The 24,462-nt window shown below is 37.4% G+C and overlaps 1 protein-coding gene across 2 annotated transcripts in view; it reads right to left on the reverse strand.

Annotated features, from left to right (window-relative positions):
• The window catches only part of LOC127812426 (calcineurin-binding protein 1), a 53,436-nt gene extending 29,008 nt beyond the window's left edge, over positions 1-24,428 (reverse strand). The window contains exons 1-11 of one of the 2 annotated variants that reach the window (XM_052352795.1): positions 24,283-24,428; positions 24,057-24,131; positions 23,057-23,176; positions 22,930-22,970; positions 14,660-14,871; positions 12,668-14,535; positions 1,854-2,060; positions 1,039-1,734; positions 686-915; positions 354-564; positions 84-239 (exon numbers count right to left, since the gene is read on the reverse strand). In XM_052352795.1, coding sequence (XP_052208755.1) covers positions 84-239; positions 354-564; positions 686-915; positions 1,039-1,734; positions 1,854-2,060; positions 12,668-14,535; positions 14,660-14,871; positions 22,930-22,970; positions 23,057-23,176; positions 24,057-24,131; positions 24,283-24,285 — 3,819 coding nt within the window. In that variant the 5' untranslated portion in view covers positions 24,286-24,428. Of the gene's footprint in view, positions 1-83; positions 240-353; positions 565-685; positions 916-1,038; positions 1,735-1,853; positions 2,061-12,667; positions 14,536-14,659; positions 14,872-22,929; positions 22,971-23,053; positions 23,177-24,056; positions 24,132-24,282 lie in introns of both variants that reach the window. The other variant, XM_052352794.1, reaches the window with a different exon arrangement.
• Between the last annotated feature and the right edge of the window lie 34 nt (positions 24,429-24,462).

Consider the following 24,462-nt stretch of genomic DNA (forward strand, 5'->3'; position numbering starts at 1 on the left):
ATTTGCAAGCGATGCCTAAATATAAAGGTGAATTACAACATAGGCTTCAATGCCCCTAAACCAACAGCAGGACTGAGTGGAACCTGTTGAACTGGTGTCTTTGCTAAAGCCAAAGTCATTAATAGACATCGCCTACTTCTCCTACGACTTGTCTCAACTCTGTAAGGCAGTGTTTCATTCTTCCTCCAACCTGCAACGTTTATCTGCTTACTACCATCATTTAGCAGTAAATCCACCTCCTGCATACATAAAACCAAGGGAATACCAATGATCAAAGCACAGCTATAAACCTTTTTATTCCTTTTCTTCACATCATTCAAACCAAGAAATACAATAAAAAAACACAAATTTACCTCATCATAAATATTAGCAAGCCGTTGCCAACTTTCAAAGCGTGAAGGATTGTATAGTAAATCATATTTAAAGAGGTTTGCATTCTGCTCTACGAACTCTTCCCCTTCCTTGGTGAGTACAAAACCAGCCCATTTGTCAGTTGCACTCATTTCCTCTGACTGGGCAAGGAGATAATACAAGTTGCAATAAACCTCCAAATATGGGTCAGAGCTGCAATCAATTGACACCAGCTAGATAGCTCATTCAAAGTAATGGGAGTCTATAGATTAAGGCATCCATTTGGAAGAAAAAATTAAATAACACAAAACTACATCTTTGTGTGACTGTATACCTCCCTAATGAAGCTGTCTTCAGTTGTTTAAGCCCATCAGGAAATATGATCTTCATGATAGAATCAAGAAACCCATCAAATCCAGCCTCCTCTGAGAGTTTATCTTCACACAGATTGGGATCGTCTAGGAATTTATCTATTGCATTCCCAGCCAAAACATCATCTGGGGGTTGTGGAAAGTGCTTGCGTATTGCTCTTAACACTCTCCGAAGCTTTACTAATCCAGTCCTCTGTGACACAATGTTATGCATTCAATGGAGAAATCACCAAATAATCATCTGCAAAAACCAATGCTAAGGAAAGATAAAATGAAACCACAAAATAAGTAAAATGAAGGAACAGAAAGCACTAACAGATGACGCCTTTGCATATGGCAGTATATAATGAAAAACATCAGCGCACTGCTCTTTTGTCTGATAATTGCCACGGCTAGTGTTTTTATGCAACGCTAGATCGTCTTCATAGGATGAATCTGATCTAAGATTTAAACCATACAAACAGAAAAAGCATTGATCCAAAGCATTATCAATTCCTAGTTCAAGCTCCTCTCTTTCCTCTTCACTTAGTTCACTTCCAAGTTCATTTAATTGACTATTTTCTTTTTCTCCACTATTGGAAACACCATTGCTCCTGTCACTACAGCAATTTCTACAACCAAGTCCAGCATGCTCGTTCTCTGGACTCTCATGACAAAAAAGGCCTTTGGAAGGCATTCCTTCTAGAGAATCCTTCCCTTCAATATTGCCTTTATCTATATTAGGCTGATCCATGGCAACTCTCATTCCATCTGTTGCAACATTTACCATGTCTGGCTTTGATTTATCCAAAGATGTTCCGACATGAGTACTATGAAAAAGCTGCTCATTGCTTTGCCTTGTTTCTAGTCCCTTATTTAATGAATTAAAGTTTGATTTAAGTTTCATATCCAAACACAATAGATGCTTTATTGCGAATTTAAGAAATGTTCCTTCCTCCACTTCACCCTGTCCACTTGCGCAGCAAAGCCCATACTCTGCGAGCAAGTCATGCATTGCCACGATCAATTCAGTCTGGGATAATACATCAAAGAAAATGAGTGTTACAAACATAATGCAAAAGAGATAATTCATAGCACAGGCCAACACAAGTATGCAGCTTCATTTCTTCACAAGTAGGAGGTACCACTCACTTGAGTTTTGATAGAGGCATTAGGGTTCAGATGTTGAAGTTTGCAGAATGCAATGGCAGCATCAAGAAAGGAGTATCTTTGTATTTGTTCAAATTGATCTGAAACAAGTCCAGATGTTTTCCTGGAGAAGTATGTGCTTGCAATATTGCACATGAGTCCCAGCAGCAAAGACTGAATATCAGCAATGATTCCCAGTGGAGAAACATTCTGCAAAATGAGTCATGTGGTGCAACGGAATATGGTATAAGTTTATATTTGAAACAGTTCAAAAGCAAGATAAAAAATAGAAGATCAACAGGATCATAAATATAATAACCTTGCATCTACTTGAAAAACTGGAATCTGCTTTTAAAGACAAAAATTAATAAACTCACTAAACATATCGGGGTAGAGGTGCCTTGGTGTGAACTATTTGCATATGACATTTTCTTGCTGAATGAAACAAAAGAAGGCATGAATACTAAGCTTGAGACATGGAGGAACACTTTAGAATATAGAGGTTTTAAGTTGAACAGACTGGCAACCAAATATATGGAACGTAAGTTTGATAAAAATATAAGTGTGTATGATGTTATGGTAAAACTTGAAGACCAATCTAAGAAAAGATCAATTCAAATATCTGGGGTCAATCATAAAAAAAATGGAGAGATTAATAAGGCTGCTGCCCATAGAATTAAGGCAGGATCATGGAAAAGTGTGTTTGGTTTTTCATTGGATAGTATGATTCTGTTAAAGCTAAAAGAAAAATTTTATAAGATGGCTACAAGACCAGCTTTGTTGTATGGCATAAAATGTTGTGCAGTAAAACATCCAAATATAAAAAAGAAGTTTGTAACAAAAATGAGGATATTATGATGGATGAGTGGCCATATAAGAAACAATAAAATTAGAAATGAAATTAATTGTAATAAGGTCGAAATGACTAGTATTGAAGATAAGATGCATTAAACATGATTAAGATAGTTTGCTCATGTGAATCAAAGACCAAGAGAAACACATGCAAAGAGAGCAGATGGAATGGAACAAGTTGTTAGCAAAGTACAGGAAGACCAAAAAATCTCTGTGGGAGACTCACTGGTATTACATGAATTATGAAGATCTTATAGAAGATATTGTCATAGATAGAATGATTGGCAAGCCAGAATTTATATAGCCAACCCCACCTAGTAGAATTAAGGCTTGATATGCTGGCGTATCAACTATAAATAAACCAGCACGGTAGCACCTACAGTTGTAGTGGTGCAACACCCACTGAACTGCTTGTAGAAAAGGGAGAAGTTAAATAAAGTGTTGTACGTGAATGCAAGTAAGTGTTCACGGTTGACTCCTACAAATATTGAGGCTGCAGGCAGGATGAAGTCCAAACAGTAAATGTAGCCATAGGGTACAAACTGCCTAAAGATATTTCAAGCACAATGCATGGATTTTCTGTGTTACATGGCAACTTCTAGGACACTCAACCATCAGGAAAAGATAAGTATATGCATCCAACATATCTAGTTGATTAGAAATCTAGTAGACATGTCTAGCAACATGAACTCATATTTGGGTAAATTCAGATATAGTAATTTGAAGAAGAATCTAGTATTCACTCACTTGCACCTGATAACACTCCAGCCAATTAAATATAAAGTTCCTCAAACACCATACGAGAGACAAAAATGCACAGGACAGTTATGGTTGTTTCTCCCTTTTTTGAGGATAAATAAAAGCATCTTTTTGTGCACTTAGCTAAAACAGAAAAGCATCTTTCCTGCTCACCACCCAGCAGTAGACATACATGCAAAAGTGTGAAAAAGCCTATTCAACAGAAATAAAAAATAAGGGCAAATAGCCAAAAAAACCCCAAACCTTTTCACGAATTTGCATATTATTTTTTTATTTTTTTCTTACGTGTGCATGGGGGTCCCACTCATTTTTATTTTTTAATGACACGTGGCATGCCATGTCAATAATAACACACGCCTCACAAATCGATTTTAGGTGTTGGATAAAATTGTACCCTATTGAGCCAAATGGGACATAATTGCCCAAATTGAAATGATTGGATAAAGTTGTAAATTCGTGAAGAAATTTGGGTTTTTTTTTCTATTTGCCCTAAAAATAATAATAATAATCCAACCTTCTTACGGCTTGAAGTTATATCAAAGAATGTCTGAATGCCTTGTCACAAAACAAACCCATTTCCAAAACCCTAACAATTTAAGGTCCTTCTCTACAAACCATGTCATTTACCTGTTTCCCCTAAAATGCAACAAATATGGAGAGGTCTGGTGATATCCCCCACTCCACTCTTTGCACCTTCTATCTTACTACCTCTCTATGAAAGAAATAAAGGCCAGGGCTTCTAGAGCCACCCTACAATGAAATAAGATGAGAGCTCTAAGATGCATTGCTACATATGAAGGAAAACCATGTCTCAGAAGGAGTTCTATAGTTTCACAATTTAACATGTAAGGACGTAGTTGTTGAGAATTCATATTAGCTTGTGTTAGAAGGGTTGTATAGACTAGTTGTACATTGTACCTACCTAGGTAGCTTGTACATAGCAGTTACAATGTATTGGTATAAATACTTGTAACCCTAGCTTAATGGATTTGATTAATTCTTCTCTCTCCAATTCCTCTTTTCCTCTCTTCTTTTTCTCTCAGTTCTGTATATTATTTTTCAGTAGTCAAAGTTACTTGCACTGACCTCCACCATGCAAAAAAAGAAAAAGTAAAAAGAAAACTCCACCCCCACTGTCTACAATTCCAAATCATAGCCCATCTCAGGGAAATGGCGTCTTAAAGAATGCCATTTTTTGTCACTGATAATCAGCAACTAATGCAATGCTATTTACTACTACTAGACAGTTCAAGAAGCCTTCCCAACACCACCAAGCCTCTTATCCCTCCCCCCAACCCTTTGAACATGCTAATTTATCTCTGTTGACCGTTCCTTTTGCCTCTCCAAAAGATATGCCCAAGAAGAATTGTCACTGCATAGTAGATTATCAACCTCATATAAGCGGAGAGCAGCATAAAAAGATACAGACATAACAAAAAAAAAATGAAAACAGAAAAGAACATGCTCCCCCGCCCACAACCACCACAACAAGCTTTAATCCCATTAGGTGAGATCAATTACAAGCATTCAAGTTCGTCAACCACCACAACAAGCTTTAATCCCACTAGGTGAGATCAATTACAAGCATTCAAGTTCGCCAATCATCTCCATTCGTGACAATATCTTTCACCACTCCCAAGAATAAAAAGAAGGCCCATACTTGTCTGCCAGCACCTCCCAAAGTTCTTGGATTTAAGAAATTTATGGAATATTTCCTATAAGAACTTTGATGAAGGAAATTCTTCAGTCCCCAACCTCCAACCTAGATAACTTAGCAACTTTATCAAATCAACCAAGTAGTGATAGAAATTGTTGTCCCATCAACAATGTCTTTAGAACTTTTCAAGTGCTAACTATCAATGATAAAACTTTTGTAAGAAAAACCGTGTACATTTCCAGCACAATAGAACTCAATATATACAGTTCTGAGAGTTAACAACCCACTTCCTTAAAAATAGGACACACTACCTAACCAACTATCTTGAAACAAACAAAAAGATAAGCACCAAGAGTCAGTCCACTTTGACCATAACCATCAGATAAGGAAAATCAAAATAACCAACAAATGAAGGATAAAATAATAAGACACGAGCCACCAGATAAAATTGAGAAAATCACACTACTTATCTTCCGACACTCCCGCTCAAGCTGGTGAATGAATATCCTTCATTCCCAACTTGCTTGTTATCCTTTGAAAAACTACACCCGGAAAACCTTTAGTCAGCAAGTTGATTTCTTGTAGACACAAATAATGTACAAATTATACCACTTTCAAGTTTTTCTTTTATAAAATGTTTGTTAACTTCCACATGTTTAGGACATTCATATAGCACTAGATTGTGAACAATATTAATAGTTGACTTATTAACACAATATAGCTTCATAGGAGCCTTCCACCTGATTTTCAAATCTTCTAGAATTATTTTTACCCATAACAACTCACAAATTCCAAGGGCCATTGACCTGAATTCAGCCTCTGCACTTGACATTGTCACAACACTATTTCTTACTCCAAGTCACAATATTTCCCCCTAGGAATGTGCGATACCCAAATGTTGACCTCATGTCAATCATTGACCTTATATAGTCAGCATATGTATAAGCTTCAAGAGTTAGTTCTTGCCCTTTTTTGAACAAAATTCCCTTACCTAGTGTACCCTTTTAAGTAATACAAAAAATCGATGCACTGCTTTCAGGTGTATCTCTTTAGGATTGTGCATGAATTGACTAACAACTCCCACAGCATAAGCTATATTTGGCCTAGTATGTGACAGATAAATGAGCCTCTCAACTAATCTTTGGTAGAGGCTCTTATCTATTGTTGTATCTTCTGAGTTGTCACCAAGACGATGATTAGGCTCAATAGGGGTTTCAATAGGCCTACATCCTAGCATACCTGTATCCATTAATAGGTCAAGAATATACTTCTGTTGAGATATAAAAATCCCTTGCTGAGAGTAAGCCAGTTTTATACCCAAGAAATACTTCAGCTTGCCTAACTCCTTAATTTCAAACTCTTTTATCAAACACTTCTTTAGACTTTCAATTCCTTCTAAGTCATCCCTTGTCATTATAATGTCATCCACATAGACAAATAGAACAGTTACCTTTCTGGAAATAATATGACTTACAAACAAAGTGTGATCACCATGGCTTTGCTTGTATTTCGAACTTAGCCTAGCTTTAGTAAATCTTTCAAACCATGCTCTTAGAGACTGCTTCAAACCATATAGAGCTTTAATCTGCATACAACATCTTGTCTTGCTTTTGCCTCTTGATCAGCTTCTAAGGACCTCTTTGGGAACTTATTCCGGTACTAAAATTCAGCAAACCTAAATTCACTGAAACTTAATTCAGTAAACCTAAGTTGCCTCAATTGTTGCTTCCAGTTCAGCAAATCTATTCCGCTTCAGCAATTGCCGATGATCTAGTGTGACCTATCGCTGATGGTCGCAATCGCTATCCGCTTCCCATACGTGCCTTCATGACTCAATCGATCTGTCCTACTGAAATTGTCGAAATTTACGGAACAGACTCCTAAAACAAGCTCGACTCTATTAGCACCTCCTACAATTGATCGCTTCTTTTGCAGCTTCTTGAAAATCGCCTTCAATCAACTTCCGAGGATAGCCTGGCTATGTTTCACTATCAACTTCCAGCACTTGCCTTCTTGCTTCACCTCAATAGCACTTCAACAACTGAGAGTTGCTTGCTTGCATCGCGACCTAGATTGGACTTCAGTAGTGAGTTTTCACGGAATTGAACTATTGAGATGGTCAAATGACTTCTTGAAAGTGCAGGGCCATTTGGGGAAACATTCAAGGAATAATGTGTTACAACAAGAAAAGAAATCAAGGACCATAATAGAAAGCTAGAAGACTTTTTGATTCTATTTTCACAAAAATTTCATGATAGTATTCCAGCTGAATGTTTTTTTAAAGAATATTATGTTTCCTTAAATCAGATTGGAGATGAGTGTTGCAACGAAAAGTTTGATAAACTAAAACAAGAAGGATTGGTTACGGATTATCAGGTCAGGTTCTACTAGAGACAATAATATCCTTATGGTGTTCATTTTTGCAACCGGAGCAAAGGTTTCAAGATAATCTACACCATATGTTTAGGTATAACCCTTAGCAACCAATCTTGTTTTATATCTTTCTAATGACCCATCAAAGTTATATTTAACTATGAATATCTGTCATGAACCTAGGGTTTAGCTAGGATTAGATTGGAATTCAGAAGGATCCGAGAGGCTTAGGATTAAGAACATAATGTTTAGAGGGGAATTTGGATAGAAATGGGGGAAGATAACATATAGAATTGAGGGAGAGATATTGAGAGAAAGGGGCAAGAACAAGAGAGAAACATGAGGGAGATTGAGAGAGAATTCTAGAGAGAAATGAGAATATTCATTCAATCAATTCCAACATACTCTTCTCTACATACTTGAGCTTATTTATTGGCTATACAACTGAAAGAAACATCTAGAATAACAGAAATAACTCCTAACAAACTAAGGTAACTAATTACATTATTGCCCTTCTAATTACTCTTGGGTCGTGACAATATCCACCTACACCACACAGGTTTCTTCCCTTTGGGCAACCTTATAAGATCCCATGTCCTATTTTTTTCAAGTGCCTACACCTCTATCCTCATAGCATTCCTCCAATTCTCACTACTTAATGCCTCAAATACGGTTTTTGGTATTGGAAAGGAGCTTATGTTAGCAAGGAAAGCCTTATGACCAGGGGACAGATTTTTGTAGGACATGAACAGGTGCAAAGGATGCTTTGTGCAAGCTCTAGTACCTTTAGCAATAGGAAGTTCACTATTACTTGAGTTAGATGGGTCAGCAATAGATTCAATCTCATTAAGGGAGATGGAAGGAGAAGTGATTACCTCATTATGATCAACGTCAAGACCAAGCGTGGATTCGGATGCTTGAACAGGTGCTGGATGAGCAGTTGGTCTCTTTCTTCTTGAGTATACCTGAAATGGACGGTGTATAGGTTCCTAGATTGGACCATCTTGTATATCTACTCTTGAGTTTTGGAGTGAGTGTTAGATGTAGGTTGTGATGATGGAATAAAGGGGGGTAATGATGATGGAAATTCAAGAAGAAACAGGTCTCTATCATTATCCTCAGTTATTGAGGTCTCCCCCTAAAGGGAATGCTGAGCAAAATACTGATTTTGTTCAACGAATGTAACATCCACTAATACAAAGAATTTTTTGGTTGGTGGATGGAAACACTTATAGCTTTTTTAAGTAGGTAAATACCCCACAAAGATACATTTAAGAGCTCTAAGATCAAGCTTTCCCCAATGTTGAGAATGTAGATGAACAAATGCTACACACTCAAAACACTCTAGATATAAGACCAATAGAGATTGAGACCTGTGGAAAGAAATGAGACAACAGTTGGAGTGGACTTTAGGAATTTAGATTTCTCAAAGGCAATCTGTTCATAAGGTGAGTAGCAGTTAAAATGGTTTCCCCCTAGTACTGTTTTGGAACATTTCTTTGAAATAGAAGAGCCCTTGTAATAGTAAGTAGGTGTCCATTCTTCCTCTCGACCACCCCATTTTGTTGTGGGGTATTAACACAAGAGGATTCATGAATTATGCCTCTTGCTTGAAAATAGGAAGTAAGGAACTTATTAAAATAGTCCTTAGCATTATCAGACCGAATTCTTTTGATTTCAACATTGAATTGGGTTCTCACCATATTATAGAAAACTAGAAATATGGAACTCACATCAGATTTGTTCTTTAAAAAATAAATCTAGGTGACACGTGTACAATCATCAATAAATGACACAAACTACCGAGCCCCAATGATGTTAGGAATAGGAGAGGGACCTCATATGTCACTATGGATAAGAGCAAATGGAAAAGAACTCATTTTCCTATTAACTGGAAAGGATGTTCTCTTATGTTTTGCAAATTCACATATGTTACACTAAAAGTCTTCCCCAACTAATCCTTTGAACAATAAAGGATATATCAATTTAAGAACATTAAAAGATGGATGGCCAAAACGTAGGTGTTGTAACCAAATTCTCTCTTTACAAGACTTTAGGGACTCAATCAACAAGGATAGTGGGAGAACTTAGTTGCCCTATTCTCCTGTCCACTTTGTTCCTCAAGATAATAGAGACCTTCTTTCTCTCTAGCATGCCCAGTCATCCTTCTCGTGTCATGTTCCTGAATTTAAAAATAAGAAGGATGAAAAATCACCCTACAATTAGAATCTATGGTGAGTTTTTGGATTGAAACAAGGTTAGCAAACAACTTAGGTACATGCAAGGCATTTTTTAATATAAGAGAGTCACTGACGTAAGCATCTCCTTGGCCAGCTACCGTAGTTGTTGTACCATTAGCTATAGTAATCTTTCTATTGTTAGAATAGGGGTATATGAAATAAACTATTAGGAGGAACAAGTCATGTGATATGTGGCTCCTAAATCAATGATCCAAACATCTGAGAGAATAGTATTTGAGGCATTTAAAGCATGAGAGTAGAAAGAAATACCTAAAAAGGTTAAGGTACAAGTACCTAATCTAGTTGGCTTCTCTAGGGACACAAGTAACTGCTTCACCTTTGTAACTTCTTCGTTGTTAAATTCAGCTAGTAATTCTGAAGAATCCCCTTCCCCATATTGCTGAGTGTTTGCCACGTAGGCCTGCTCTTGACTTTTTTGCTTGCCTAACGTCCCTTTGTTCTTAGCTTGAGGTTTTCCATATAGCTTCCAGCATTTGTCTATTGTATGTATAGGTTTCTTGCAATAAGTACACCATAATAGATCCTTGTTTGACCAAAACCCATCTGGTGTTCTTTTAGCCTCACCTCCATGTTGTTCAGAACTAGTATGTTGGGGGTTCATTCTTCTTCTCATTAGAGTTGAATTCTCTATCGTAGGAGTCTCAAGCATAACTCCTCTCCTTCCTTCCTCAACACAAACTATGGCTAGAGTCTCATTTAGGGATGGCAAGTCTTCTTTCCCAAGAATTTGCACCCTCACTCCATAAAACTCAATATTTAAACCAAGAAGAAATTCATAAATCTTGTCATTTTCAATAAACCTTTTTAGAATGATTGCATCATCAATGCAAGTCATCTTGACACACTAATAATGATCCATCTCCTGCCATAAAGTTTGCAGGAGATTGGAGTATTCAGTGATTGACCGGTTTCCTTGCTTTGTAGCCGAGATTTTTGTTTTAATCTCATAAATATGGGCTGCATCTTGAACTTTAGAGTAAGTTTGCTTAACAGCATCCCAAATTTCTTGAGTTGTGCTTAGGAACATGACAATGTCACTTATCTTCGGAAGCATTGAATTCCATAGCTAAGACATTACCATTGAGTCTTCTTCATCCCAAGTCTTAAATGTAGGATCCCCTTTTTAGGTCCAGTACCAAGCAAATGGTTGAGCTTGCCTCTTCCTTTCAAGAAAGTGCAAACCAGCTGGGACCATTTCAGAGAATTTTTACCATTTAGCCTATAGGCTGCTTGGATATTTTGTAATTCTCTAGTTGGAGTTGTACCTTTGTTCTCTCCACTGACAATTGTTGTAGCAAGTGCCTCAAATGCACCACTAGATTCTGTTGTGGTAGACGTGGTCGCTAGATGACTCTTGCTTCATCTCTCGAGTCAAAAAATGGGGTAGAATCTGATCTTGCCATATTGCAAGTTTGTACAGCAAGGACATGAAGGATGGTAGAATCGATTTCCAGAAAAATCGCTTACAGCTCTGATACCATGATAAAACTTTAGCAAGAAAAATCGTGTACATTTCCAATACAATAGGACTCAATATATATAGTTCTGAGGGTTAACAACCCACTTCCTTAAAAATAGGACACACTACCGAACCAACTATCCTGAAACAAACAAAAAGACAAGGACCAAGACTCAGTCCACTTTGACCATAACTGTTAGATAAGGATACCAAAATAACCAACAAATGAAGGATAAAATAGTAAGACATAAGCCCCGGGATAAATCCAATAAAACTGAGAAAATCACACTACTTATCTTCTAACAATCAATCAATGAAAATGGACACAGCAGGGATGGGACGGCCAAACAAATAATACTGTCATGCCTCACCTCCAATAAATCTAGAAATATAAGGAGTCCCTAAATGTTTTGGTGGACAATATGGTTCAGTGTTTTGCTTACCAACAGAATATTTGAGAAACAAAATAATATAGTTCTGCATTTCTGAATAACCTAGAAATATTCTGAAGGCTCAAACCACTTTGATTAGCATCCAGAGAGTTCCAATTTCTAAGAAAAGAGAATAGATTAAAAACAGGATCCCTTCGTCTCAATATTCTCAGAGGAAAGGAAGACCTAGCTAGAAGCCTATTAACTAATTTGCAAGGTTCAAATCCTCTTCTGTTAGACTTGGTATGCTTACATGAGGCTGTAATCCATGAAACCTCAGAGATTCAAGAGAAATTTGAACTTATTCTACTTTGTGAAAAACTCAAGGAGCAACCTGGCAGCAAGACAGCAAAAGAATGAGTAGTTTATTTTAGCTTTTTGTATTATGGCTTAACATGATCTCATATCATTAATTCAAAGGTTGACCAAGTAGAATATGTTTTAACTTGGTCGTATCACTCAAGTTGGGGCCACCAACACTCAAAGTATTACTTCATGCGCTAGAATTAAAAAGTTACACCCAACTGCTTCTCTAACTGCAATGCAGTTGTGTTGCTCTAAGCATCATATGCTTGGTTGTGACTTGATTCAACCCAACATAAGAAGTCATTGGGCAGATGTCTACCACAGCTACTTGTTGAACTAGATTCATGGCCCAATGGAAGGGATCAAATAAGCATTTGAATATTTGAGGGTTCTGACATAATCATGATTTGAGGGCGCTCTTAAAAATTCTGAGATTTTAGAGGGCAATACTGATACTTTACTGTTTGTTGCATAATGTACATGACTGAGGTGAAAATAACCAATCTAAGTGGTCCTTCAAATACATCAGTTTTAACTAACAAATTATACTTGATGTGATAGAAATTTACAGGAATCACAGTTATCTAGGGAGTGAAGGTATAGAGGCTCTTTCACTCATATGTGATGGGTAATTGAGTGTATTAGGATGCCTTCAGAAGGTATTCAGATAAAAAACCAAGAAATGAAAATATAAATTTCTAAATATAAAGCAGACATACAGAATTTCCAGATGGATCAATGAAGTTCTTCATGTGTGATGCACATTGAGAGATTTCCTTCACTTCTTCTGCAACCAAGTGATTCCAATGTTTTCTTGAATTCCCATTTGATTCTGTTCCAGAAGCAGGAAGTGGTTGTAACCCTGGAATCTTGTAAATAGATTTACGTGAAGCAAGACATTCACCTATGCCAGCTGCAGCCAGGAGTATCTGCAACTTCCTCCTGTGGCAACTCAAGAACACCTCAGAGTCCATTCGCTTTACCTTTTCACATGCTTTAATTAGAACATCTATTGCTGATAATTCAACTGAATCAACCTCTTCACCTTTTTTCTCAGTAACACATAACAAATCAAGGTGAATGTCCTTCACAGAAAACAGAAGAGGAGCTAGCAAATCTACACACTCAAGATACATTTCTTTCTCAATCATCTTGCCTATATCCTCCAACAAGAAGTTGACCTCCAACAAATTAATCTCATGAAGAATCCTATTTACAGTCAACTCTTTAAAAACACTGCAGTGGGGCAAGAAAATAGACCCAAGAGGACTATTTATATTTTCTTTATCATTAAAAAGTGACAAGGAAAGACAGAATTCTTTCTGAGCTTTTGCCTTGTTGCCTTCTGAAAATGACACTCGCCCACTTATCCAGAAAAAGCGAATCCAAAAAGGCAATTTAGTGGTCAGACGAGAAAAGGTTCCAACTGAAGTTCCAGAACTGCATGAAGATCTACCTGTTGAAGAGTTACCTTCATCCCCAGATACACAACTTATTTGGTAAGGATAATCTAAAGCTACAGATTCTATGATTTTACATAGATGATAGCATGCCTCAGACATGAATTCAGACGACCTGGAGGAGTCAGAAGAACAGGAAGCAAAGTCATTATACAGCTCAGCAAGAAAAAGACTGCATTCAGGTGTCCTATCTTTTCCCCAGAACCTTGTCAATTTCTCCAACTCCAAAAATTTAACAAAAGAGTCCTGGTATGAAACAGCTCTGTTTGCAATCTCCTCTAAAAGCAAGTGAGCAAAGTGGTAAGCACCATAATTTTTTGAATTTTCTGTAACAAATCTTGTAACATCATTAATTTCGGCTTGTACAGGATTAGGCACATCAGGATAAGATACGGAACTCAGAGCATTATTATTATCTTGTGCTTCCACTCTACCCACAATAAAAGATTCTAAAATTTGAACTACGACTTTACCAAGATTCTTCTCATTAGCAAAATCCAATTCTTCTTTACCTGGCTTGCGACTTCTGAGCCTTTCAAGACGACTACTACGCCTCTCATGTGGTTGTTCTTCACAAACATTTGTTTCCTTTTCTCTAAAAGAACAAGGTTTTTCAGAGTTACAATTATTGACTGGCACACCCTCACCAACAGAGGAGACTGTAAGTCTATTCTTTTCCACAGTCCAAACAGTATTTTCTGAACCATGTGGCAATTGTATCCTTAATCTAATGTCACCAGATTTACACAATTTTCCAGAACCTTCTCTAGAATTGCTTCCACTTAACGGAAGTAAGATTCCCAGCAGTGCATCAGCTAGGGCAGTCCAGGAAGCTTCTGCAAGATGCAATTCTATATTCTGATTCAATTTTTTAGAAGGGCCCTCATCCAAATTTTCATCTGTTGCTTTTCTCTTGTCCAAGAACTTAAGACGTGCATGTTTTGGTTCCAGTTTGTCTATACCTTTTGGCGCAAATTGTATTGTTTCCACTTCTTCAATGGTATTTTTGACATGCAAAGCCCGAGAATGTGATGGCCAATACCTCAAAATTAACTCAGCAACAGAGAGACAAGCAACTTCATCGCCAATAGCAATCAAAACTTCCAAGAGTTTCTCCATGCAATTCCCTGCATGTATTTTCCAAATAGTAAAGTTCATAAATGACAACTTAACTAATGAAATGACTATAAGAGCATAAATTTCTAACATGAAATGAAAATGGCTGCTTAATAGACCAATGTAAATGCTCACAGTTGTTTGGGCTGCAAACAAGCCCCTGCTCAAATGCCCATCGGGAGATACTCAATAAGCCCATTGAGCATGATAATGTTCCTAGCTGATTCCAAACAACAGAATCCTTGGTATCAATCTCTACAGCTCGAAGATAACAGCGTAGAGCACCCTCATAACATGAAGGGCCTTGTTGAAAGAAAACAGAGGCAAGGTTCTTTAATGCCAAAAACCTGGAAAAAGAAACAGAAATTATAATTTTAAAATAGGAACTTGCTGAAAAACACAGAACAGGGTATCAAGATAAGTGGGTAACTCTATTGGAGAGTACAAAATCATAAAGTTCAACCAAAGAATCACTGAAGCTATTCAATAAGTGCATGATATCTATACAACTGAAAATATCTGGCATGCTCTCAGAAGAAGTCGATATTTGATTAACGTGCACAATAATTGTTACTGCTATCATGCACCCACTGATTTTTTCCAAAACTATAAAAATAAGTATGTTGACAAAACTCTTACATATTACATGATAGCTTTATCATATTTGGAACATCCTTTAATAAATTTTTAAGGTATAATCTTGGAGGAAATACCAATGCCACATCCCACTTAGGGTGAGACTGATTATGAACCTCAAGCCTTAGCTCAAGGAGCACAAAATCCTAAACCATAATGCAATTCTCTGTCATTAAGTACTCCAAAATATGCCATCTAAAATATTGAAATTAATTACATAAGCCAATTGACTAAAATGTTCACCCATAGAATATCATCCATGCAAATGTAAATATCCAAATTATTATAAGTCCTTCCAACAAAAGGAAAATTCACAAGCAACTAAATAAACTGCAGGACCTATACGTATCATGAAATAATGGTCCCCATGCCAGATCTGACTCTAAAACTACCCCTATTCACTTGAAAATGATGAACTTGAGCGATAAGCTCACAACTCAATGAACGATAATCATATAATAAATATTGTATAACCAGACTGAATGATAATCATATAAAATTTGTATGACCAGACTGTAATGATTTTCACTAGTACAATAAATAAAACAGCATTAGTTCCCAAAAGATTCTCGATTGATAAGTTAATTGCAACTGACAATGTTAAAGGTGGACCAAATCTCTCTTTGCCAATCTTCCAACTTTCCTGTCCATATCTCTCAATTTTCCCCTCTTTCTATTCCCCATTCCCTTCTCCTTCTTGGTTCTACTTGACACCCTCTCTCCCAATTTCTCTCACTCTCTGCAACTCTATCTCCATACTCTCTCCCTCTCTTGATCTCTCCCCCTCTTTCTCTGTTTCTCCATCCCTATTCCCCTTTTTATGTCTCTGTGTTTCTCCCCTTTATGCCCATTTAGAATGAAAAATCCACACACACACACCTTCCTCCATGAATCTACAGCCACCACACTTACACACATCTTCGCTTCTTTCAACTGCCACATGCCCCTACTCTCCATTCCACACTTCCACTCCCCTTTCAACCGTTCTGTGTGTGTTTGTGTGTGTTGTTGTTGTTGCTATTTTCCTATCTTTAAATCATAATCTAATATATTTTTGGGGTCATTAGAACCAATGTCAAGTGAAGCTCCAACACTAGGATCATATTGACATTGCACTTCACAATGGGGGGTCTTAAATGATTTTTTTTTTTTTTTTTTTGGTTGGCGTGAAAGGATTCTCAAGAAAGGAAAGAAGAGGAGGCAGCAGTGCAGTTTTTAGAATGTTCTATTTGATCTTGATTAAATTTGTTTCTTAAAACAGATTAAGAAACTCTCCTAATCTTTTGTACTATAATCTTTCCTAAACGTTTTGTAATCCTTCCTATTGTAAACTTCCTATAACTATATATTCCAACCCTATAACTAGGGTTGCATATAAATGAATCAATAAGCTTTTCCGTTCAAAATTCTTCATGATATCAGAGCCACTTCCGATTGCCCTCTGATTTCCAGCCTCAAGTTTTTTCCATGTTTCAGTTTCAGCCTACCCTCCGGCCTTCAATGCCATTCCTCGCCCTTCTTCCTTTGACTGGTTCTGGCCGTTATTACCATACTTCCAATCACTTATGTTTCAAAATCCCTTCCTGCCTTTGCCTTCATTGCAATAGACTTTCTTCCCTCTGATTATGTTAGAAGTATTTGAGGTAGTTCTAGCACTAGCGACCGATGAGGCTAATGCGGTTGATGCTCCAATGGGGGGACTATCTTCTGGCAATCAACTAGGGGTGCACCAATCATATCGATTGGATGGACACAACTACTTGCAATGGGTGCAGTTGGTTCGAACATTCCTAAAAGGGAAAGGAAAGATACGCCACTTGATAGATTCAAGCCCAAAGGAATCAGATCTAGGGTTTCATGCTTGGGATATAGAGGATTCCAGGATCATGCCATGGTTGTGGAATGCCATGCAACTTGAGGTTAGTAAAAACTACATGTTCTTGTCTTCTGCCAAGGACATATGGGAGAAGGATTCAAGATGTTTCGGTTATCTATGAGATTAAGATGAAATTACATAATACTAAACAAGGGGCTTCATCAATCACTGAATATTATAACAAAAATGAATGGTTTTTGGCTGGAACTTGACCACTACCAAAACATTAAAATGGAATGTGGGAAAGATGCAGCCACTCTTCATTCGATTTTTGAAAGGGATAAGAGTGGTGGATTTTTTGGCCGAACTCAACAATGAGTATGACCAGGTAAGGATTCAGATCCTTGGAAGAGAAAAACTTTCATCTCTTAATGAAGTTTTTTCAATTGTTCGAAGTGAAAAAAATAGGAGAATAGCAATGCTAGGAGACATGAGTTCTGAAGGATCAGCCATGTTTACAAACAAAGGAGCAGGGTCAAGGTTTAAATCGCTGCAAGGAAGGGCAGATAGACAGGGCAAGCCGCATGGAAAAGAGGGTGTATGGTCTGATGGATAGAACAAGATGTATGGAAAAGAAGGATTGTGGTGCTCACACTGTAAAAAACCGAGCCATACTCGAGAAACATGCTTCAAGTTGCATGGGAAGGAGGCAATGCTGCAGAAACTAAGAGGATTCAAGAATATAACCTCCAGAAATTAGGCTTATCTTTCAACTAAGCAAGAAGAAATGGTGGAAAAGGTAGAGGCAGTACCTGAATTGGAGCAAAATCAGCTGAAAACTAATGAAATCAGCAAGCTTGCTGATGAAGTTAGCAAACTCAAGATGTTCATGAAAACTATTAAAGATGAATCATGCTTCATTGCCCAGCAAGGTAATCAGTTAGGTAATAGCCTCCATTTGAGTTCTTTAACAGCCTCTAAATCCAATAGGAATGATATATGGATTCCAGACTCAGGAGCTACAGATAATATGTCCTCTAATCCAAATGTTTTTAATACCTATCAACCCCTTGTGACACCTAAACAGATTGTTATTGCTAATGGGACATCTATTCCAATCAAAGGTCAAGGATAGGTGACTTTTAACCCTAAATTCACTGTTAAAAGAGTATTGCATGTCCCTAACTTGTCAACCAACTTGATTTCAGTTCATCAACTCACTAAGGATCTAAACTGGCGAGTCATTTTCTCTCCTTATTCTTGTGAGTTTCAGGAAATGGCTACAGCGAGGATGATTAGAGCTGCTGAGGAGAAACATGAACTATATGTTTTGAGAAGGGAGACCTTGCAGCCTCATCAAATCAAGCCCAAACCGGCCTGTACTTCTCAATCTTCTCACAGTGATATTTGGCTCTATCACTATTGCTTAGGGCACCCACCTTTCCACTTACTTAAAACTATGTTCCCTATTTTATTTAAGCAAGTAGATCCTAGTATTTTTCATTGTGATGTATGTGCACTTTCAAAACATCATTAAGTTTCCTATTCTATTAGTAATAAAAGATCCTCTCATCATTTTGCTCTTATTGATTCAGATGTTTGGGGACCATCTAGGAGTCTCAATTGTTCTGGGGTTAGATGGTTTGTTACTTTCATAAATGATTGTTCTAGGATGACTTGGGTTTTTCTTCTCAAAGATAAGGTTGTTGTTAGTACTGTGTTACCTCACTTCTATTCTATGATTTTGACTCAATTTGGTTCTATTATTCAGAAATTTCGAACTGATAATGCAATGGACTATTTTCATCAACACTAGAATAAGTTATTCCAAGACAAAGGGGTTATTCATGAGTCTTCTTGCATCAACACTCCACAACAAAATGGAGTGACTGAGCGGAAGATGAGACACTTCCTAAACGCACTAAAACTCTTCTTCATCATCATAATGTTCCAAAAGGTTTCTAGGGAGAGGCTATCTTGACAACAACCTACCTAATCAATCGGGTGCCATCTTGGGTTCTTGGGCATAGTAGTCCCTTTCAGTGTTTTTCCACCTTTTTTCCCTCTCTTAGTTTGCATACTTCTCTTCCTCTTAGGGTTTTTGGTTGTGTAGCCTTTGTTCTTATTCCCCCACATACTCGAGACAAGCTGGACCCTAGGGCACTTAGGTGTCTCTTTCTTAGGTATTCTTCCACTCAAAAAGGCTATAAATGCTATCATCCCTCTACTCGAAAAATCCTTGTTTCAAAATATGTGACTTTTGTTGAGTCACAACCTCTCTTTGGTCATTCTAATCTTGGTCTTCAGGGGGAGCATCACAGGATTGAAGACCAAGTTGTTGATCCTAATCTTCTTAGCCTAGATCTTGACCTTGGCCTTCTTTCCTAAATTCCTCAACACCAATAGATTCTAATAATCCTACTCCTAACCTTGTTTTGCCTACTGATTCAATCTCCTTATCTCCTTGTGATCACTCCCTTGTTGTTCCAAATGATTACCCGAGCCCTAAGCAAGTCAGTCAACCTAGATCATCAACATCTCCGGTAAGGTTCAAGGTCTCCCCTTTTGTGTACCACAAGAAACAGCAATTCATGTCTCATTCTCAACATCAAACAACATCTAATTCCCAGCCAGATCTTGAGAAGGTATGTTCCCTTAAGCCTGTCCATATCTTTTCTACTGATCTGATTTGGATATTCCTATTGCCATTATAAAAGGTGTTAGGCGATGCACTCAGCATCTCCTAGCCAATTACCTCTCTTAAGACAAGCTATCCCCAAGACATAGAAGTTTTTTTATTGTTCTAGACACCATTGTTATTCCTAATTCGATGGAAGAGGCTTTAAAGGATAAAAAATGGGAGCTAGCCATGCAGGAGGAGATAAGGGCATTAAAGAAAAATAACACATGGGACTTGGTTCCTAAGCCAAAGGGAGTGGTTCCAGTGGGTTGTAAGTGGGTTTTTAACCTAAAATACAATGCAGATGGTTCATTGGAGAGGTATAAGGCTCGATTGGTTTGCTAAAGGCTACACCCAGATATATGGGATTGATTACTTGGAGACTTTTGCTCTAGTTGCCAAGATGACCACAGTAAGAATTCTCTTGTCCTTAGCAACTCACTATGGATGGCAGCTACACCAACTAGATGTGAAGAATACATTTCTTCATGGTGATTTAGAAGAAGAGGTCTTCATGGAGCAGCCACTAGGATTTAAGGAAGGAAAAGGAGATGAGGTGTGTAGACTTAAAAAGGCCTTACATGGTCTCAAGCAGTCACCGAGAGCTTGGTTTGATAGGTTCTCTAAAGCAATGAAGTGTATGAGGTATCAACAGAGTAAAGGAGACCATACTCTCTTTCTCAAGCACTCAAGGAAGGAAAAAGTGACTACATTATTGGTTTATGTGGATGACATCATTGTGACAGGGAATGATATGGAAGAACAACAAGATCTAAGAAACAAGTTGGCCCAAAATTTTGAGATCAAAAACCTAGGAAATATTTCTTGGGAATAGAGGTAGCCTACTCCAAAGAAGGTATATTTCTATCCCAGCATAAGTACATATTGGACCTCTTGAAGGAGACGGGTTTATTGGGAAGCAAAGGAGTATGCACTCCAGTAGAGTCTCATGTGAAATTGGGAGAAGACACCAACAGTCCACCAGTGGATAAAGGTAGATATCAGAGGTTAGTAGTGCATTTGATTTACTTATCACACGCTAGGCTAGACATAGCCTATGCAATGAACTTAGTAAGTCAATTTATGCATTGCCCTATTGAGAATCATATGCAGGCCGTAAGAAGAATATTATGCTACTTGAAAACTACCCTAGGTAAAGGAATCCTATTTAAAGCAAGAGGTTCTTTAGATATACAAAGGTATACAGATGCGGACTATACTGAATCTATAACTGATAGGAGATCTACTATAGGGTATTGCATGTTTTTTGGAGGAAATTTAGTCTCTTGGTGAAGTAAGAAGCAGAGCATAGTGGCGAAATCAAGTGTTGAAGCCAAGTTTAGAGCTATGACGCTTAATCTATGTGAATTACTATGGATGAGGATTGTGCTAGAAGATTTGAAGATTGTTGTCAGATAACCAATCAGGTTATTTTGTGACAACCAATCGGCCATAAGCATTGCACATAATCCTGTATAACATGACAGGACCAAGCACATTGAGATTAATCGACATTTTATAAAAGAAAAGCTTGAAAAATGTATAATTCAAATTCCCTATGTTCCTTCTGAGCAACAGGTGGCAGATTGTTTGGCCAAAAGATTGGTGACTAAGAGATTTGAATACCTAATATGCAAGCTGGGAATGATAGATATTCATTCACCAACTTGAGAGGGAGTGTTGGCGTGAAAGGATTCTTGGGAAAGAAAAGAAGAGGAGGCAGCAATGCAGTTTTTAAAATGTTTTATTTGGTCTTGATTAGATTTGTTTCTTAAAACAGATTAAGAAACTTTCCTAATCTTTTGTATTATAATCTTTCCTAAACGTGTTGTAATCCTTCCTATTGTAAACTTCCTAAAACTGTATATTCCAACCCTATAACTAGGGTTGCATGTAAATGAATCAATAAGCTTTTCTGTTCAAAATTCTTCATTTGTCAATATAAGGAATATACTGTAAAAAATGTAAAATATAGCTCAATTATCTCTAAAAACCCAAGAACTAGATTCTTAACCAAGCTAATTATATCTCACGCACTTCCTGTTTTCCAACACACCACAACAATGAAGTTGATCAAATAAAAGCAGCCAATAAATGGAGCTTAATCGGTTTTTTACAATAGAAATGCAACCTAAAACCGGAGGAGAGGAATTCAATAATCTCATGGATATCAATAGACATAAATGTTTGCCTGAATTGCTTCTTCGTCCTCAGTATAATATGTCTAGATGTCACAACATTTTCAGTTCATATATTAGCAGTACATCTAAAATTTCATAATTTTATATGATTTATTTTAAGTATGGTTTTATATAATAATATTTATCATGTGAAAATAATTGCATAGACAGATGTGTATGCATGTATATAAAGTAACAGGCATTTATTCATATCCATATAGACAACCAACATACTATAGTGTGTGTGTGTGTGTGTGTGTGTGTGTGTGTGCATTTGGTGGAATATTATTCATACAGGATTTCTGCTTGTATAGGACAATCAACAAGCCCAAAATTTTGGACATTCTAGACAGGTGCTTCGTGACTCCAAGCCTAGTTCTGTGGCCAAAAACAGCCTAAACCTCCCTCAATTTAAAATTTATTCCATCCTTGAGTGTGCACAGGCACATAATACATTATTTCATGCATCTGTTTCAATATGTAGCTTCTACAACCAACTTGGAAGAATTCTCCTTTAAGCTTTCCCCAGCCCTTCTCACTAGTGGACTCTTGGCGTACACAAATGAGTGTGGTTCATTCGATGAATTCCTACCTCAATATCTATCTCTAGGATGTTTGAATTTTTTTAAAAAACTCCATGGACATGAAGAAGATAAATGCTATCCCCACCCAAACCAAGACAGAACTTGCATGACCCTGGATCAGTTCCCACACCAACACTGTCTTTAGTGCATATATCAGAACTACATTTTCCAAATCCAGGACAGCATAGAAAATTAATTCTTCATTTCTGTATAAGTGATAGAACTATCCTTCACATATTAACTTTCGTTCATTATGGGGCAGGGCCATATAACATTGACTAGTTGGTATTCCACTTGACAAAAACTGTTGATATCAGGTTGCAGGGCTTATATATATCAGAAAGATTATAAGTATCAAGTGTCACCAGGGCCATTAATAGATTCAGTAGAAATAGAAACGAAACAAGAATGGATGTTCAATGGCTATGGCAACTTATTTAGAGAGAGTAAATAATCTAACAAATAAAAAAATAACATAATTATATTAAAAGTAGAGGCTGAATTTAAACCTGAGTTGTAAAAGATGACCATCACCGCCCGTGCTATCCACCTAATGAAAGAAAAACACCAGTAAGAAACCGTTCACAAACTAGAAATTTACTTTAGGCTCTTGAAAACCTTTGAAGTACATGCTACCTGAGCACTAGAGATAAGAGGATCTTTTAACACGGATTCTAATAGTTCACGAGCCTTTTCATATTCCTTGGACTCTAACTTAAGAAGTCCTTCATGATAAATTTGTGAAAGATGAAATTCCTGCATCAACCAGAAAGAAAAACACCATATGAGTAGAATGCCATAAAACAACGACAACAATCACAAGCCTTAAATTCCAATTCTACTTGATGGGATTTACATGATAATAATAATTTGAAATTATCATAGCAATAAAAGAACTGGAAAATTTTTTGATGGATGAAAAGTCAGTGACTGCACCCCTAAGTTAGCTAAGCACCTAAGAAATCCAAGAAAAAAAATTTGCATGACATGACAGGATAATAAACTGTCCATACCAATGCTATCGAGGAAACCACTAAATGGAGACATTAAAGAGGAAACACCCAATAAAGCTTTGCTTCTCAGTGAAAAAGTTAGTCACCAGAGCAACAGGTTTGTCTGTCAAAACCCAAGTTAAATAAAACAGTGGCATTGGGTTGAAGTGAAGTAAATGAAGCAACTAGGTGACGCAAGGCATTGTTCAATTAACATTCAAATACATACACAATTCCCAAAATAAAACTGCTGCATAACTTGTTCAGTTCTTAGAAAGTCTAATTCTTCAAAAAGAAAATATACAATTAACAAATGCCCTGCCACTGAATTTCTTCAATTTCATGTCCTAATAAACCCATGGACAAAGAAGTATTGCACAAGGACTTTGTCTGGTTGTATTAATTCATCCTAGGTAGCAAAAAACTCAAAACTAACAGATATTTCAGTCTGATCGTTTTGTCGGCAACCAAAAAGACCGACAGCGCCTGCAGTGATGCAAAAACTAGTTGCAAAAATCAAAAACACGTTCCCCATCTCAAGTCAAATCAAGAATTACAACTGAACATATGCTTGTATACTCCAGTAAGTCCACTATATGCGCACAAATGTATGAATAAATGAACACGCAGGGGGAGAAACTTGCCCGAGCTTCTTTGGTTGGGGCCAATGGTTCCCACTGGCTCTTTGAGTCGGCGTCATTGATAGCTGCAATTGAGAACTGAAACATGGGGCAATGAACGAAATAAAGAGAACCAAAAGGTCCAAAACCATCAGAAATCATTGTATTTGGCGGTGCAATTGCAATAGCGAGATGTGTGAAAGGTTGAACGATGAAAGAAACAAGGAAGAAGCTCATAGAAATTGCGTACCATGGCTTCGATCTGCCGGAAGGGAGAGTGCCCACCGACTGTCCGGCCGTTTGCGTGCGGAGGCTTCTTTGCAGCTCTGTTTCAGGCGGTTTGGGGCTTGAAGTTGTCCAACTCGGGTTTGGACGGGACAATACAGAGGGAGCAAAGGAAAGCAAAGGAATGACAGTGTTACTGAAAATA

Source organism: Diospyros lotus, chromosome 11, assembly GCF_014633365.1.
Source record: "Diospyros lotus cultivar Yz01 chromosome 11, ASM1463336v1, whole genome shotgun sequence".
NCBI lineage: Eukaryota > Viridiplantae > Streptophyta > Magnoliopsida > Ericales > Ebenaceae > Diospyros > Diospyros lotus.